The sequence below is a fragment of the Echiichthys vipera genome, assembly GCF_963691815.1.
Source record: "Echiichthys vipera genome assembly, chromosome: 12".
Lineage (NCBI taxonomy): Eukaryota > Metazoa > Chordata > Actinopteri > Perciformes > Trachinidae > Echiichthys > Echiichthys vipera.
The window spans coordinates 23899304-23916163 of record NC_139837.1 but is presented as its reverse complement, the minus strand read 5'-3'; the positions used below and the strand labels follow the sequence as shown (position 1 = coordinate 23916163).

Here is a 16860-nt window from a genome sequence, read left to right as displayed (position 1 = left end):
CAATGATTCCCCATCAGCCTCCAGCTCTGCCTCTACAAAAGAGGGCGTGTTAGTCGGATTAAGGAGTTCCTCAAAGTGCTCCTTCCACCGCCCGATTACCTCATCGGCTGAGGTCACCAGCGTCCCGTCCGTACTGTAAACAGCTTGGACGGTTCCCCGTTTCCCCCTCCTGAGATGTCAAATGGTTTTCCAGAAGCACCTTGGTGCCGCCCGAAAGTCCTTCTCCATGACTTCTCCGAACTCCTCCCACACCCGCTGCTTTGCCTCTTACATAGCAGAGGCTGCAGTCCTTCTGGCCTGTCGGAACCTTGCAACTGCCTCCGGAGTCTTCTGGGATAGCATACCCCGGAAGGCCTCCTTCAGTCGGACAGCTTCCCTGACCACCGGTGTCCACCACAGGGTTCGAGGGTTACCGCCCCTTGAGGCACCTAAGACCCTGAGGCCACAGCTCACCGCTGCAGCTTCAGCAATGGAAGCTTTGAACATTGCCCACTCCGGTTCAATGCCCCCAACCTTCACAGAAAAGCTCCGCCAGAGGTGTGAGTTGAAGATCTCTCGGACAGGGGCCTCCTCCAGAATTTCCCAGTTCACCCGCACTATTCGTTTGGGTTTACCTGGTCTGTCCAGAATCTTCCCCCATCCTCTGATCCAGCTCATCAGCATATAGCACATAGATTGGCTTATTTGAAGCTACCGCACTTACTAACTTGCTCTTGTGCTTTGTACCCTTATTGTTGAGTTCACTTATTGGAAGTAGCTTTGGACAAAAGCGCCAGTTAAATGTAATGTAATGTAATTTATACAACGTATCTCTGCACTTCATACATATATTGTCCTAAATTGTCCTAAATTCGATGAAATTGCGATAAAGGCTTTGGTCGATAAAAAAAGTTTTTTGTTTGTATTTTATATTTGCTGAAACTGTCACGAGATTCTGACAGCACAGTGAAACAAATGATCAAGTAGGCAACAAGTGCTTTAATTAGTGGGTCATATAAGAAATAATATGATGTATCTCAAAAAACAATTAAAGAGATGAAAATCTTATGGATTATATCAGTAAATAAAACAAATCTCTTCATGTTTTGGTACAAAGTCTGTAAAGAGGTCCAAGACAGAACAAAACAATGTTTTCCTTGGAGAGTCTGTGCATGCTCCTGGTACGTAACCAGTTTGGATTTACCCGTTTACATTCCATTATTGTCTCAAGCTGAGGTGCAACAATGAAAAAACAGATTCCAACTGTTTGGATTTTTGCAGGACATTTGTTGGAAAGATGCTCCTGTGAGGTTCTGTATAGTTCTCTACTGGGTCAAGTTTTATGCTTTAGCTGACATGGGGTTGAGTGGAGCTAATTTATGAAATATGACAGTAAATAATAACAGGGCTTTAAGCTGCGTTCACACCAGAGGCGAATGACGCGAATTAAGCTACAACTCTATATTGATAATCAATGTAAATGGCGCAATGACGCGTGATTCAGGCGGAGGTGGCTTAAATGGAGCATCTAGGGCGTCTGAAGCGTCTGACGCGGTGAATCTGAAGCGTCTGACGCGGTGAATCTGAAGCGACGCAAATAAATTTGAAACATCCAATCAAGCGGCTGGGATGAGGAACAGCACCTCTAAATCTGAGTCCATGGCTCTCAGCAGGAAACCTGTGGATTGCTTACTCCAGGTAGGGAATGAGTCCTTACCCCAAGTGAAGGAGTTCAAGTACCTCGGGATCATGTTCACGAGTGAGGGGACGATGGAGCGTGAGTTTGACCGGAGAATCGGAGCAGAGGGTGCAGTGTTGCAGTCGCTCTACCGCACTGTTGTGACGAAAAGAGAGCTGAGCCGGAAGGCAAAACTCTCTACCTACCGGTCAATCTTCGTTCCTACCCTCACCTATGGTCATGAAAGCTGGGTCATGACCGAAAGAACGAGATCGCGGGTATAAGCGGCCGAAATGGGTTTTCTCAGGAGGGTGGCTGGAGTCTCCCTTAGAGATAGGGTAAGAAGTTCAGCCATCCGTGAGGAACTCAGAGTTGAGCCGCTGCTCCTTTGCGTTGAAAGGAGCCAGTTGAGGTGGTTTGGGCATCTTGTAAGGATGCCCCCTGGGCGCCTCCCTAGGGAGTTGTTTCAGGCACGTCCAGCTGGGAGGAGGCCTTGGGGAAGACCCAGGACTAGGTGGAGAGATTATGAGCCTACTCACACTGTCCTCCCGGACCGAGACCCGGACTTTAGGGTACTTGTCCCCCCTCCCTTTCCCCCCCGCGCCCCAGCCCCGTTTGTACTCACACTGCCAGGGCCGGTCAATGCTTCTTGCTGTCCATACGCCATCACGCCGTAACACGTCACACGCATTGATCGCGTGTGTGTGGCTTTGTTTACAAATCTTTCCATAGACCTCGGAGTTTTTGTGCGTCTTGTCGACTGTTTTTGAATATTTTCATCCGACCAAATCTGCAGTAAACACTCCACGCCCGCACCACACCAACGTGAACCTTTCACCGCCATTGTTGTTGTTGTTGTTAAATGTCCGCGCATGGTCCGTCCTTCTATTTACATGTCCGAACAGGCGGACATAACGCTACTGCCGTAGGGCTCGGACGGCCCGCTGGCCGCAGTTGAGCGCGGAGCGGGTCCACTCACACTGCTTAAAGGTACTAGACTTTAGCTGAAAAACCGGTTTTGGCCGCGGCCAAAAGGACAGTGTGAGCAGGCTCTAAATCTCCACACTGGCCTGGGAACACCTCAGGATCCCCCAGTTAGAGCTGGTTAATGTGGCCCGGGAAAGGGAAGTTTGGGGTCCCCTGCTTAAGCTGCTGCCCCCGCGACCCGACCCCGGATAAGCGGATGAAGATGAGATGAGATGAGATGAATCATCAACAAATTCAAGCCGAGGACGTCACTTCCCTCACATACTGTTGTTTACATTCGGACCAACATGGAGGAGAAGCTAATTGTAGCTGTGTGTGGACACCTGGTGCTCTACGACACCACTGTCATCTTCTATCAGGACAAAATAAAGAAAAGAGGAGGCGTGGGTGAAGGTCATTGAGGAGGTCGGACTCTCCGGTAAGTTTTGAAGCAATAAGTGGCTTTTTTTTACTATGTTGCTGACCGTGTTTCTCTATGAAATGTTAGCATCAGTTAGTTAGCGATTATATTTGCATCATTCACCTCTGGTGTGAATGCAGCTTTACAGTAACATTTGGAGAAAATAGTAACCCCTTTTTTTTACATGTAAAAGATGGAGAAAATGCTCTCCCCAAATAAATTGCTGTCACAGTAAGAACTGAAACTAGACAAAGCTGCAAGTGTGCTTACCCACGTGCACATTAATTTCATTTTAAATATGAGGGACTGAGAAAAGAGTCCTGAGGAATCCCTCAAGTAATAGTGAACAACGTCAAAAGGGTGATAATGTTGCTCTTTTGTCTGTTTGCTAACTGTAACATAACATCTTTTACGTCACACGTTCATTATTGGGCTGACAGATAACTGCATAATATCTAAATTGCTTAAAATGTAAGGGGACGAAAAAATGTTTGAGCTAAGATCAGATAAAATCAGACTATATTTGTGCAGCAAATAGAATGTTGACTTAAAGGAGGACCTGCTCTGCATTTGTCCATCCATCCACTCCAGTGTCTTTGCTCGTCTTACCTGAAACAGCTGGCTCCAGAGATCCGGCTGCCTGGTGACGGTGGCATGGCAGCCATCCATCTTCTCAGCCGATTATCTGCCACAGTGAGTCGTCCGTGTGGATGGATGCAGAAGATGAGAGACTTTCAGTTAAACATCAAGCCAAACGTTTACTGCTTCACTGTGGAGATCACACTGTGTTGGTCGTTCAAATGATCCAAGAGGACGAGCATCAAATGGACCGTGAAACCGTTATGTCCTGTCATGAAGCTTAAGTGTTGTCTATTCAGGGCGGTGCTTATGTTTAACATTTGTGTCTACCGCTGCACTGTGTTGTAAACTAGAACAAATTCTACACATTTGGCTTATTTAAATGCTCCATTCCTATGAAATTGAAAGATTTACCCACTGAACACAGAGCAATATCACGAGTCATCTTCAATTAGAAATACGAAAGATTAAAACAGTTCAATCAATTAAATAATCAGATGGCAGCTTTTAAAGTCCCACGCCAGACACAATTTTAAGTATTTAAAAACTACTCTGCTTTGATTAATATTTTGTTTTTAAAGGCACTATACTTGAAATTGTCGGTTTCCAAAGTTTTGCTCGCACTAGGTTGAAACTCTTCAGTGACATTATACTAGCTTCCACCTGAAGTTGACGAGCAGCCAAAGGTGAAAGTGAAGCAGGCAAACCGCCCATCAAGATGACTCAACACATCCGAGAGAATCCGCCATTGGCCGACATGTTTGTTCACACAGAGCTAACATTAGCCATCTGCAGCTGAGTTGTAGTTCTCAGCGTCCTGAACCCGTCGCCAGTCAGCTCCAGACTCAGAATGGAAAAAGTGTAGTTAGCATCTTTTCTTAGTTTCTGTTGTTTGTTAGCTTGTAGCTGCCAGTGTATTTTCTCCCTATAGGGACAATCAACTTTGACCTGGAGGTTCCACCTTCCTTTACCTGTGATGTGTCCAAGCCGTTCCCCCATCCAATAGTGTTTCACATATCAGACAGCTGATTGGTTTATAGATTAGAGATGTTCCAACTAAAGCTGTTGGATACATTTGAATATGAGATTTCAGAGAAATGCACAGAAATCTGCTGCTTCAGGAGAGGAATGTGAAAACACTGAACTAGTGACAAACTTTGGTCAGATACAACTTACTGTAGCCAATGAGACATTTTAGAGGACAGAAACAAAGACAGAAAATCAGGTTAACTGTGCATTACTGCCTCAGCTTAAGCAGGAAAAAAAACCTTCCACATTTTTAAATCATCTTCTTTTTAAAAACTTGATAATGTCAGAGTAAGTCTCGTCTGTCACAAGTGTATTAAGTGTTTTGTTGCTGATTGGCTAACCTGGAGCCATGTGGCCTGAGGATCAGGCTAGGATTGCCTCCACACGGCTCTCACAGTTTCCCAAAACATGAAACAACAACAGTTTTTCGAGATATTTTTACGCAGAAAAAGTTGTTTGCTGCTGTATTAATGATGAGTACAGCTCCTTTAACACAACACTCACAGGCCTGCATTTACATTAAAAGAGTTGCAGGTTGCTGTCAGCAGAGATTTAAAAAGAAATTCTTACTGGCAAACATAACTTTAAGATGCATGTTTCCGAAGCTTTGGATTTGGATACGTATATCTGGGATTGTTGGAATTTTTATTTTAAATTTTAAAGGACAATTTTATCTTCATCTTTCTCAGCAGATGGAGTTGAGAGTTGTAGATGTTCCAATGTGTTAAAGTGCTCGGAAGAAATAATGGCAACTGATTGAACTTTATCTGCTGATGAAGATCATTTGATGACTTATGATTCCATGTCTGTTTCATATTAATGCTCAGATCCAAAGCACCTCAAACACTCTCACAACATGAAACTGGACATGCAGCATGGAAAAGTGAACAGCTTTCCCTATAACCAGCTCCTGTAGGAATCTGGTTTCAGTTTTCATTCTGCATTGTGGGATGACATGCGATCCTATAAAGCCACCACTGGCCCTTCCTCCTCCTCCTGCACCATCATCATCTCTTCTTCTCCTTCATTGTGCTCCTCCTCTCAAAGTAGGTCAGTGGTCGTGCCCTGTACGTGCATGTGACCTGAGCGCCGCGCCATCCAGGATTCCAGACACGTTTCCCATTCTTCCCAAAACAACTGCCGGGTTAATGAACACACAGCACGGCACATAACGTCCCACCACCAAGCATTATGGATATCCAGCACAGCTGCCGGGAGGCTTTCATGCAGAGAGGGCTAATGTTAATCATTTCCCAGTGTCATTAGAGGGGCAGATGGGGGCACGCAGAGGACTCACCTAATTGGTCTGGCGCTAAATGAGGTGGGAGGGAGAGAGGTGCCCGATTGGCTGCCTGGTGACTGTACAAGGTTTTAATACTTAATTTTTAAACTGATGAGTTTCCAGGATTTTCCAGGACTACATGGGACTTTTTACAAATCTCATTTTGACTTCAAAGGGTCAGACAATGAGTGATTTTATCAACTGACATTTTTTTTAATTAATCAAACACTTGTTATAGAACATTTGATTGTAGTTTTAATGAAACTAAACCTCTCACCAAAACAGCAATTGTTCAATCATATATTAGCAACAGGGCAGATCTTTCAAGCTTTGATAATGTTATTATTGTTTTATATCATTTTTTTTATATACTCTGAAGATCAAAATTAGAGAACAGTAACCATTCTGTCAGAAGAGAAGATTTCAACAATGTTTTCTTCTCTAGGATTAAAAAATGAACAGGAAGTGTAGAGACCACAGCTTTGAATGACTTCAGCAAATCTGCACCCACAGGACATCACTAGTTTCTCACACTGCTCTGGTTTGATCTTGGTTCATTCTGACTCTTCCACAGTTCACTAACTGGAGTGGGTTTCTTAGAAATTACTTTGTTGCCAAGGATTTTCCAGAGATTCTCTACGGGGTTTAGGTCTGGACTCCGGGCATTTCATTGTTTCAATATTCTTAGCTTCAAGGAACAGCTTCACCTGTTTTGCAGTGTGACAGGGGACATTGTCTTGCATGCAAATTGCAGCTGATTGGGAGACAGTTGCAGTGAATGTATTGCATGTTGCTGAAGGAGGTTCACATAAACATTTGCATGCAATGTAGCTGTACAAGAGGCCCAACTCTGCTGCAGAAAACATCCCCAAACCATGACACTTCCTCCTTCGAATGGAACTGACTTCTTTACACACTTTGGGTTCAGTCTTTCCCCAGTCCTATGCCCAACATACTGTTTCCATCAGACCCAAATAAACTGAAGTCACTCTGGACCAGTTCTCCTCTGTCCACACAACATGCTCCTCAGCAAAGGCAAGTCTAGCCTTTTTATTATTTCTGCTGATGAGAGGTTTGGTCACTGCAGAGGGGGCTTTCAGTCCAAAAAGTCTTAAATGACGGGACACTGTGTGCAGAGACAGACCCTTGCCTTGTTCAGCACTGAACTGGCGAGCAACTCCAGCTGCAGTGTTGAACTGATTCCCCCATTGAGAGAATTCTCATCATCCTGTCCTCTCTGTCCCCATGCACTTTAGTATTTCATTATAAATCAAGAATTAATCATTTGTTCTCTAATTTTGATCCCCAGTGTACAAATACTCTGAATGCTCCTGAACCCATTATTTCCAATGGCTTGTACCACACCCCAACCATTTACTGCTGCTTCGAGCATAGCATGAGCTCATCCGCAGAGTAGATGTTGCAAAGAAATGACCCTCTGATATAATACTGTATTATTATACAAGAGCAAACATGTCCTGCAATACAAGTTGCTCCATCCAAGCCCTGCAATACAAGTTGCTCCATCCAAGCCTTCTGCAGGATCTTTTTGTTTGTTAGCTTTATCATTCTTCACATTGTTAGACTGTCCTCAGTTATATCATATATGTAGCCTTAAAAACAGTATTTAAGATCCTTTTTCAAGGTTCTGATTTGTTAAGTCAACTGGAGTAATTACTGCACATACAAAAAAGACCAAACAAAATGAACTTTGGTATAAAATACTTTAATAAATAATAGGGCTGTTCTAAGAACAAACAAAAAAATTTCCACTAACAAACCAAGACTTTTACCAAATTTTGTACAAAATAATTACAACGTTCTGCACATTCAGCCCCTCCTGTGGGACGCACACAACGTAGGATTTACTGACATAATATGAATTTGGATCAGCATTATTAAGAAAAACAGAAAAGATTGAAAACATAATATTTATTCACAAACATTTGACTCTTTTTTTTTTTTACTCCCGAAAAACTAAAGCATTAGTGGAGGAAATGCTTTCTCTTCTCCTGTGTGTTTTAGTGCAGAAACAGACTCTTTAACAAACAGCGGGTAACATCAACAACAATACAACTTGTTCCCTTCATTAGACCAGAATAGATACACGAGGAGAGGTGGGGCTTAACAGGGGAAAACAGTTAGGATTCAAACTCATCCACTGTGAGTCCATGCAGAACCACACACATTTGATTTGTCAATTCACTGTCTTACAACAGGGCTATGAACACCCTGCTGCCCTGCATGGCGTCTCCACTCAACAGACTGTAAAAGAGAAAGTTCATACGTGAAATAAAAGCAGGCTGAAGGGAAGGACGGGCAGCAGTGAATCCTGTGACCTCTAAGTGTGCACGGGAAAATTAGATGCATCAGACCCGATTCTCTGATGCAGCACAGGGCGACTTTACTGTTTCTTGTGCAATATGAGTCCCTTATTAAGAGCGAGTAATAGATTAGGCAGCTTGCAGCAGAGCTCCTCAGAACTTTTGATCTGGTAGGATAAAAAATTATGAAACAAAAAAGAAGGATAGTAATGATGCACGAATACATCCCATGATTTTATTTAACCGTATAAAAATCTCACTTTAGAAAATCAGACTGTTTTTCATAATGGGAGTATTAAATAAATAAATAAGGGGGTCATTTTGGATACAGCTTAAGTTATTTTCCATGATACTGATGGATAAAAAAGTGCAGAAATACACCAGACCAGTTTCTTTAAAACGAGACACCATTTTTTTCATGCATTTTGAGATTTGGGGCTATTTTCTTCAGACTGGTGAAAAGAAAACATGTATTTGACTTATTGTAGATTTCAACAATAGTTAACAGTAGATGATTAAGAAATAAACTTGTAATACAAAAGATATTTGTCTTCATGTCAGTAATCGACTGAGGAGGTTTCTGTGAGTTAATATTTTTAACTCTATTCACCTGTAGTGTCTGAAAATGTTTGAATTTGACAGTAAATCCGTTGAAATGCTTTTAAATCTGCACTTCAGCAGCACTAACAGACACCAAACTTTTCACTTTCATTCCTCTCTATATTCTAAATGTTTTTACATTCACAGCCTCATTTAGACAACATTTGATTCATAACAACCTGGAGAAAATTGTTTTTGTTTTTTATGGCTGTTATTAAAACAGATACCTGTAAAAACTGTTGACACTAATCCATCTCTAATTTCAAAGTAAACTCTAATTTGCAAATTTAAACAATATTTAACGAAACTTGTAATATGAAAAGTATTTGTCTTAATGTTGTTAATCAACTGATGAATTGTCATGACCCTATTCACCCGGCGTGTCTTCATCACTGCATGCATCACTTTAAAGTAGAAGCCAACTGTGGGCTGATGAGGAGGGTCCAGGCACGTGCTATAATGACTGATGATGTCTCACTTCTCCAGACTTTTGGGAGAAAGACCATGACAAATATCTTACACTACAAGGAAGGCAAACACTTTGGCCTGCAGGCTGCTGCCAGGTCGCTCAGTATGACCTCACTGACGCTGATAGGGTGGCTTTATTATTTACATACATACAGTCGGATGTGAAAGAACAGCACTGAAATGAGAAAAAAGCAGGAAAGAATGAATGGAGCCGGTGGGGGGGGGGGGTCTGCTCACATCCCAACCCTCTCTCAGTGATTCACAGGCCTGACAAACAACTCTGTATTTGTGTTTTTAACAGCTGGAACACATAATCAGAACAGAAAGACAAACAATCGTGACCTGTTTTCTTTTTTAAACCAATGATTCCAAAGAAAAAAAAACTGTATAAAACATGTCATAGTGTCAACAGACACTAATAAATGGAATGACATCATTAAAAAAAACAACCACAAAAACTTTAGAATAACTATGATACAAAGCATCACTTTAGTTACTAAATTCAAATATACACAGCCATTTATTTATATTTACATATGTACAAAGAAAATAACCATTACTGCGGTGTGTAGAGCTGTCTTTCCCTTTATGTGTCTTTGAAATTCTGCATAAACCCTAAAGGAGGAGAGAGAAGGAGAAAACTAAAGGGCTGAAGGCACTACCAAAGAAAATACTGAAAAAATCATGGTGTAGACTCGCAGGAAGCAGTGGCATCATCATTATTATAAAGGATATACGCAAGAACCTTTAAGCCTCAATACTAAATGGGAAAGATGTTTATGAATGTAAACAAAAAAATGTGGATTCCTTTGCCAACTTTTAAGGACTTAAATGGATATAAAACTTTTTTTTGGGTAGTTTTGTTTTATAAAAAGACATGATATGAAGACATTGTAGAAAAGGCCCAGCAGGTTCGGGCTAAGGCAGACAGGAGAGGCGATGCGGACAGCTGCCAGCCGATGACGTTCGGTTAAATCTCAAAGGTCCAGAAGAGAACAGTGAAGCGTTAGTTCTGAGTTCGTAAACAGAAAACAAATCAGGAGTGCAGAAAAGAAAATTCTTCTTGATTCCATCACTGTGAGGAGAAAACCAGAAGCTGTGATGTGTATTTTCTTCTTTTTTTGGTTGTTTTTCTCTCTTTTTTTTGTAGGTTTTTGGTTAAAAAAAAGGATCCGTGCAGCAGAGTTAAGTTAAATAACCAATAAAAAAACAAAAACAAAATGAAAGCATCTGTAATCTTCACTTTTGGTGCTTTTAAGAGTTGAAAATTCAGTGATGTTGAAGACATCGCAGTTGTTTTTTTCTCTCATTCAGGAAGGTCCCTGCTGCTCTCATGTGTTCATACATAGTGGTCTTTAATGTCCTCGCTGAGCTTGGCGGCATTTAGGTTTTTACACCGGTTGTCTTTGGGGCTGTATGCTGTCCGGTGCGGCGCCTTGACCGGGCCGCTGCGTGACGTGCAGATAACCCCTCCCTTACCCATCAACCCCCTGTCCTGTGCTCCTGTTCCAGGGCACTTTTGTGGCGGACACTTCTCCCCCATTCCCAACGCCCTCTCCTCGTCCTCCTCCTGCTCTTCCTCCTGCTCCCCTTCTTCCTCACCCTCTGCCCCGTCACACATCCTGTCGGAGGGGCCCATCAGTTTCTTGCATTCGTATTGAATGTCTTTGCCGCGGTTGTCCTTGAGGGCGTTGCTCCGCAGCGGCTCCAGCTGGTTGTTGACGGTCGTGTCATCTGGTCTGGCAGCTCTCTCACGCTCTTTCTTCCTCTTGCGTGTCCACCAAACGCAAACGACGATGCAGAAGATCCAGAGAACGCTGAAGACGACGCACAGCACTGGGACCAGGTAACCTGAAGGAGGAAGACGGAGGTGATGTTAGAAAGACTCTGTAGGAAAATAAAGATGATATCCCTCCTGTTAATAAGCTCATGAAATCTCCTGTGAATGAACGCAGCAGCCACTTTCACCTGACTGCTGATACTGAAAAATGAACTAAATGTGTTTATATTCTATTTTAAAAAAGAAAAAAACAATGGTGGGCAAGAAATGCAATCTGTGTATGCCCGAACACTGTGAATTTTCACACAATCAAAACAATGCATGTACATTAAGAACTGCTGTGAAGATGTTCTTTTTGGTCTAAAGGATAGAACTACTTCATGTTCTTCCCAGTTTGATCGTTTCCCTATTTAACAACATTTAGGGATAATTGACTCACCAACAGGCGACGGCTCCACCTGCGTCTCCACTTTGACCTCCACCACGGCCAGCATGACGGTGCTGTTGTGGCGTTTGGAGAGGGCGCTGATGATGCCACTGGCTGCCTTCTGGATCTGCCCGCGATCGCTGTCCTTCGACCTTCCATCCTGCTCAAAGGACTGCACAGGAGAGAGAGAGAGAGAGAGAGAGAGAGAGAGAGAGAGAGAGAGAGAGAGAGAGAGAGAGAGAGAGAGAGAGAGAGAGAGAGAGAGAGAGAGAGAGAGAGAGAGAGAGAGAGAGAGAGAGAGAGAGAGAGAGAGAGAGAGAGACAGGGATTCGTTTTTACAGATTGTTTTACTGCATACCACATGTTGAAAAAGAGACTTTGATGTCAGAGGATCCATTAACATCCAGAAAAGGCTCACTGCTCTCAACTACATTGTTTTAACTTCTGAAAATGACAGGGAATCCAAATACACTCTAAAACTATGTGGTACACTTTGAGAAATTGCCTGCAATAATTAAAATAAAAGTTCATTTCGAGGTAACGGGTGAGACATGCAAGAGCATGAGGTTTAGTGAAGAATCAGCACAGATTCAGTTGGTAGAGAAAGAAAATAAAGGCCATTTGCCAAATGGTCAGAGTGGGGCTTGAGGCTATGCAGGACAACAAAAAAGAGAAAGAAAAAACACACATTCATCCGTCAGAATAAAGAGATTCTCATCCTAACATCTGGCAGGCTGGGGACCCCCCCGCTGAGACCACAGAGGGTGGAGTTAATTGCCTAATAAGGTGCTGAGGGTGAGAGCAGGAGGTGGTGTGGGGACAGAGGGGGATTAGCTGTGTGCTGTGCAGTTCAATTAGGACAAACAATAGAGAACAGGCCAGCTGTGCTCCCTGCTCGGCCGGGGACAAACACTCCTCTTTTCTTCTCCTGAGAAAATCAGCAGCTCATTCACACACCTCTAGCCCCGCCCCCAAAGTGATTGACAGGGCTCATCACAGCGACACAGGCTGAGTGTCCGACCTCAGTCCTGCTGAGTGTGTCTGAAATAATCCTCTACTGAGAGCTGGCATCCAAAGCTTTGTTGAAGATATTGTTAGAATACAGAGGTGTTGTAATAGTATTTTATTTTTAAAGCTGCCCATCATCTTTTTGGCTGTTAAGTCTGACCTAACACACTTTCAAAATACGATTTCCAGGTCCAAACAAAACAGACATACCTCTTTCGTCAGTTGGACATCTTTTTCATCAATAAGAAAGAGGTAAAATGACAATTACGTTGTTTTTTAAAAACTCTGTTCAAACAACAGGGAACACGGCACTGTAGTGTTGGAGAAATATGAGGCTCGGAATGGCTTGGACCCGGATGTGTTACGTCACGTCTTAACAGCGGGATAGGAAGTGCACCCGGGCGAAGCACTAACGAAAGCTCAAACTAGAGGAAATGGTGCTTTTGTTCGGGACTATTTTCAATATTATATCATTAGGTGCATTTGGGGTATCTAGACGTACTGTTGGGGTATCTAGACGTACTGTATGTGGAAAGAGTCTTGAGATAACTTTTGTTATGATTTGACACATTAAATTGAATCATATCCGTGCTAGATTGATGCCCAATCCACATAGAAATTCACTATTTTGCTCTAAAATCAGTACTGGTCTCTAAAAACCCACATGGTTTAGGATCTGATGGAGCCTTTAAAGGACTTTGTGCTGAACCAGCCAGATGTAAAAAAAAGTCTAACATGGCTCTCAAGGACGTGTTTCTAAAACTACTCGAAGGACTTGAAGATCTCTTAATTTTCCTTCCCACACACTTGACGCAGGCTCCACATGTCAAGATAAAGCAAATCCCTTTCAAATGAAGACAAACCGGGCGCTCCTCATCCAGTCCCACACACACTGAAACATACTGAACCACTTGTTTCTTGCCCAGGTTGGAGGCCTTGCAGCAGAGCATTTCAGAGGGGTTTACAAACACACCGAGAGCTTTTGGAAGAGAATAAATCGACACAGAGCAGCAGCACGACTCGCTGCGATTAAATATTTCACCCACACTTGGAAATGAACGCTGACATTTTTGCTGCAGCACAAGTCGGCAGCAAGTGGGAGTGAGGTTTTTTTTTTCTCATGAAATGCTTGTTGTGGAGTTTGGGTGGATGTCAGGTTTGCTACGCCTTTTCCTGTATCTGTCACTCAAAACAGGCCTACAAACATCAGAGCAACAAGAACTAATCCCCTCCATTAAAAGCTTACAGTCCCGAAGTGACTGATTTCCCCCGAGTCTGGGTGGCCAAGAGAAGGAGAAGAAGGAGAAAGAGAAGAAGAGGGAGAGCAGAGACAAAGATCAGCAAGGTGTCCATCCATAAACGGTAAATCTCATCCAGATGTTAAAAGCTTCAAAACGCCTCTCCCTCTTCTGTCTTTTTCTTTTCTCTTTCTTTTCTTTTTTTACACAAAGAGGGAAGAGTCCAGTAAAAATCTGAACCTTTTCCTGGAAACCATTTGCAAATTGACAAATTAAGGGTACTTTAACAAGAGAAGAAAAGAGGGAAAGTGAGATGGAGAGAAGGAGAGAAGGATCCTGATCTGTGCATGTGTTTGTTTATGAAAGAATACACTTCTCCTCCTGATACAGTTTATGTCAAAGAGTCCTTCAAACACTGCGATGTTCATCTTTAATGAAAAATCATTTCTGGTGTTCTATGTTTCAGTTTCATCCCTTAATAAAGCGGTCAAGATAATCTCATTGAACTGTTCTTTACAAACTGTCTCGTACAAGACAGCATTCAGTGAAACATAATGATAATATATATATATATATATATATATATATATATATATATATATATATATATATATATATATATATATATAGCATAATACATTTAAATAAAGACCACCACCAAAGACACTTCCATTATTGGGCCAATACTGTATATTAATGTGTATGTGTGTGTGGGGGGGGGAGTGCGTGTGTGCGTGTGTGTGTGTGTGTGTGTGTAATAATCACCATGGCGACCTCCACGGCGTCACTGTTGGAGTAGGACAGGTCACAGAGGATGAGCAGCGCTCGCTCCTCGGCCAGCGTCTGAGTTACAGGGAGGTACCTCAGCTCGGAGCAGATGTTCTCTACAGTGGTGCCCTGCGACACACACACACACACACACACACACACACACACACACACACACACACACACAGACAGATTAGCATCTGCACTGCTGGCAAGGAACAATCAGCTTCTAATTCCTCCTAAGTCTGTTTCAGATGCAGCCAATCAGAAGACTCTGCCCAGCGGGGGACATGGCGGCTCAGATCTTAGATCAGTATCTTGTCAGATGAACGGATTCAATTCCATTCAGAAAACTTTATTGAGGCCTGCCGCAGGGGGCCAGTTAAGGTTTCATGATACAGCAGAAAACAACAGAAGCACCATCTGGACTGAAGAGAGGAGCTTCATAGAGGAGAGAGAGCGTCTGCAGCTTTAACTGGACGTTTGTGGACTTTACTGTAGTTGGAGGTAAAGTCTTGGCCCTCCATTAAAGAGGCAGCTTCAAGAAAACTAATTTCTGACTGAAATTACATCTTTTTAAAGCCGCTGTTAGCTTTTTCCCCACCCCATTCATTGACGTGTGGTGCTGCAGAGACAAGTCAAAAATCACACCATGATCATTTTAATATATTTAAAATAGGTATTAATAAGTGTAATCCTGAAAACAATGGAAAATACTTTCACAAACTTTGACCTTAATAATGATAATAAGTAATAGTGTGTGGGGTTCTTGCCATTGTTTTCAATATATATTTAACGAAATTAATGATACAAATGTGATCGATAGCCTTTCAATACGGAGACTCATGGTGCAATTACACATTTTCCTTATATCGTGCAGCCCTGCACCACATACCGTTTTTAGTCCAGATCTGATTAAAAACTGCAGCTTCACTGACTTTTCTTCCCGCCGTGATTTGCTTTCTACCAAACATCGGCGTCTTCACAGAGAAGTTACATGATGCATAGCAGGATTGGGCGATGTGGGGATTTATATCATGAGACAATCAACTGCACACTGTCAAGAGTTCAGATCGTACTGTTGATGTACGCCTTGGAGAAATGACATGTGTGTGTTTACGGGTTTTAGTTTGAAGGAATTATTTCTACCTACCCTGGATTGTTTAAAAATCCAGCAATTATCAAATGTTAACAATCCAGGGTGGGAGGAAAATGATTTCAAATGTGTTGTTATGACGTGACACTTCAACAAGAACAAAAAATTACCCAGTGGCTGGACTGGAGGTTTGCTGGTGGTTTCTGTCTCTCCAGACTTTTCTCTCCAAGTGAGTTTACTCACTGTAGTCACAGCAGCACCATCAGTTCTCTACACAAAAAAAGTCCCTCACCTGCGGCACTTTGTCCTTTTTGAAGATGAGAGTGATACGAGCACAGCTGTTGTCGAGGTAACCGCTGTTAGGCTCACACTGGGTGTGCAGGGGTGTTGGGGGGTCGGGTGTCGAGCACACGCCCCACTGGTGACAGGGCGGCGAGAAGCAGGTGAGGAACTGATGCTCCACACACTCGTGACCTCCAGGGCACGACGGAGGGCTCGCGTCCGGCGGAGGCAGAGCCTTCTGGAGAAGGCAGGGCCGACGACCGCACCTCACCTGGAACAACACGGCTTCAGTCTTTTACTCTCCGTAGTGCAACAATGACGGACAGATGTCAGTGTACAACATCATTATTCGTAGGCTGACCTTGGAGCAGCGAACGTATCCATTGACACACTGACAGGCGTTGCATTCTTCCTCCCACCGGCTGCCGTGAGGAAACTGCAAACCAGCATGACGACAAGACTTCCCGAGACCGATGACTGTAGAGAACAAAGAGAGGTTGAGAACAAAAGGGGGTGGCTCAGCTGTCAATCATCTCCTTTACTGATGCACCAATGCACCGCATGAAATCCACCAAACCCAATAATAATAATAAAAAGATTTACGGTACTCACACTCCTGACAGCGAGGTCCAGCGTGTCCTGGAGGACAAACACAGCGGTAGCCGTTGATTTCATCCATGCAGGTTGAACCTTCAGCACAAGGAGAGGACTGACATTCGTCTATATCTGTAAAAGAAACCACACAGCTGTTATTAAGAATTTATGGGACAAGGGTTAAAAAATCCCTTTCCAGGACAAACGGTCATATAATTTACTGGCAGGCCGAGTATTGACTTGACGCAGGTTGACTGACATGGGAGCTGAAATGAAAAGCTAGCATCCTGCTTTGCTAAACCGTAGGTGATCTGAGAGAGGGGTTAAAATATGATTACAAT

At 43.0% G+C, this 16860-nt stretch overlaps 1 protein-coding gene across 2 annotated transcripts in view; it reads right to left on the bottom strand.

The window, feature by feature from the left end:
• Nucleotides 1–7679: 7679 nt before the first annotated feature.
• LOC310954668 (protein jagged-2-like) overlaps nucleotides 7680–16860 on the bottom strand; it is a 53635-nt gene continuing 44454 nt past the window's right edge. For both annotated transcript variants that reach the window (XM_083924275.1, XM_083924276.1), the window contains 6 exons: nucleotides 16538–16651; nucleotides 16287–16402; nucleotides 15936–16196; nucleotides 14545–14676; nucleotides 11546–11705; nucleotides 7680–11177 (listed from right to left, as the gene is read on the bottom strand). In XM_083924275.1, the coding sequence (XP_083780401.1) occupies nucleotides 10666–11177; nucleotides 11546–11705; nucleotides 14545–14676; nucleotides 15936–16196; nucleotides 16287–16402; nucleotides 16538–16651 (1295 nt within the window). In that variant the 3' untranslated portion in view covers nucleotides 7680–10665. The remainder of the gene's footprint in view (nucleotides 11178–11545; nucleotides 11706–14544; nucleotides 14677–15935; nucleotides 16197–16286; nucleotides 16403–16537; nucleotides 16652–16860) is intronic.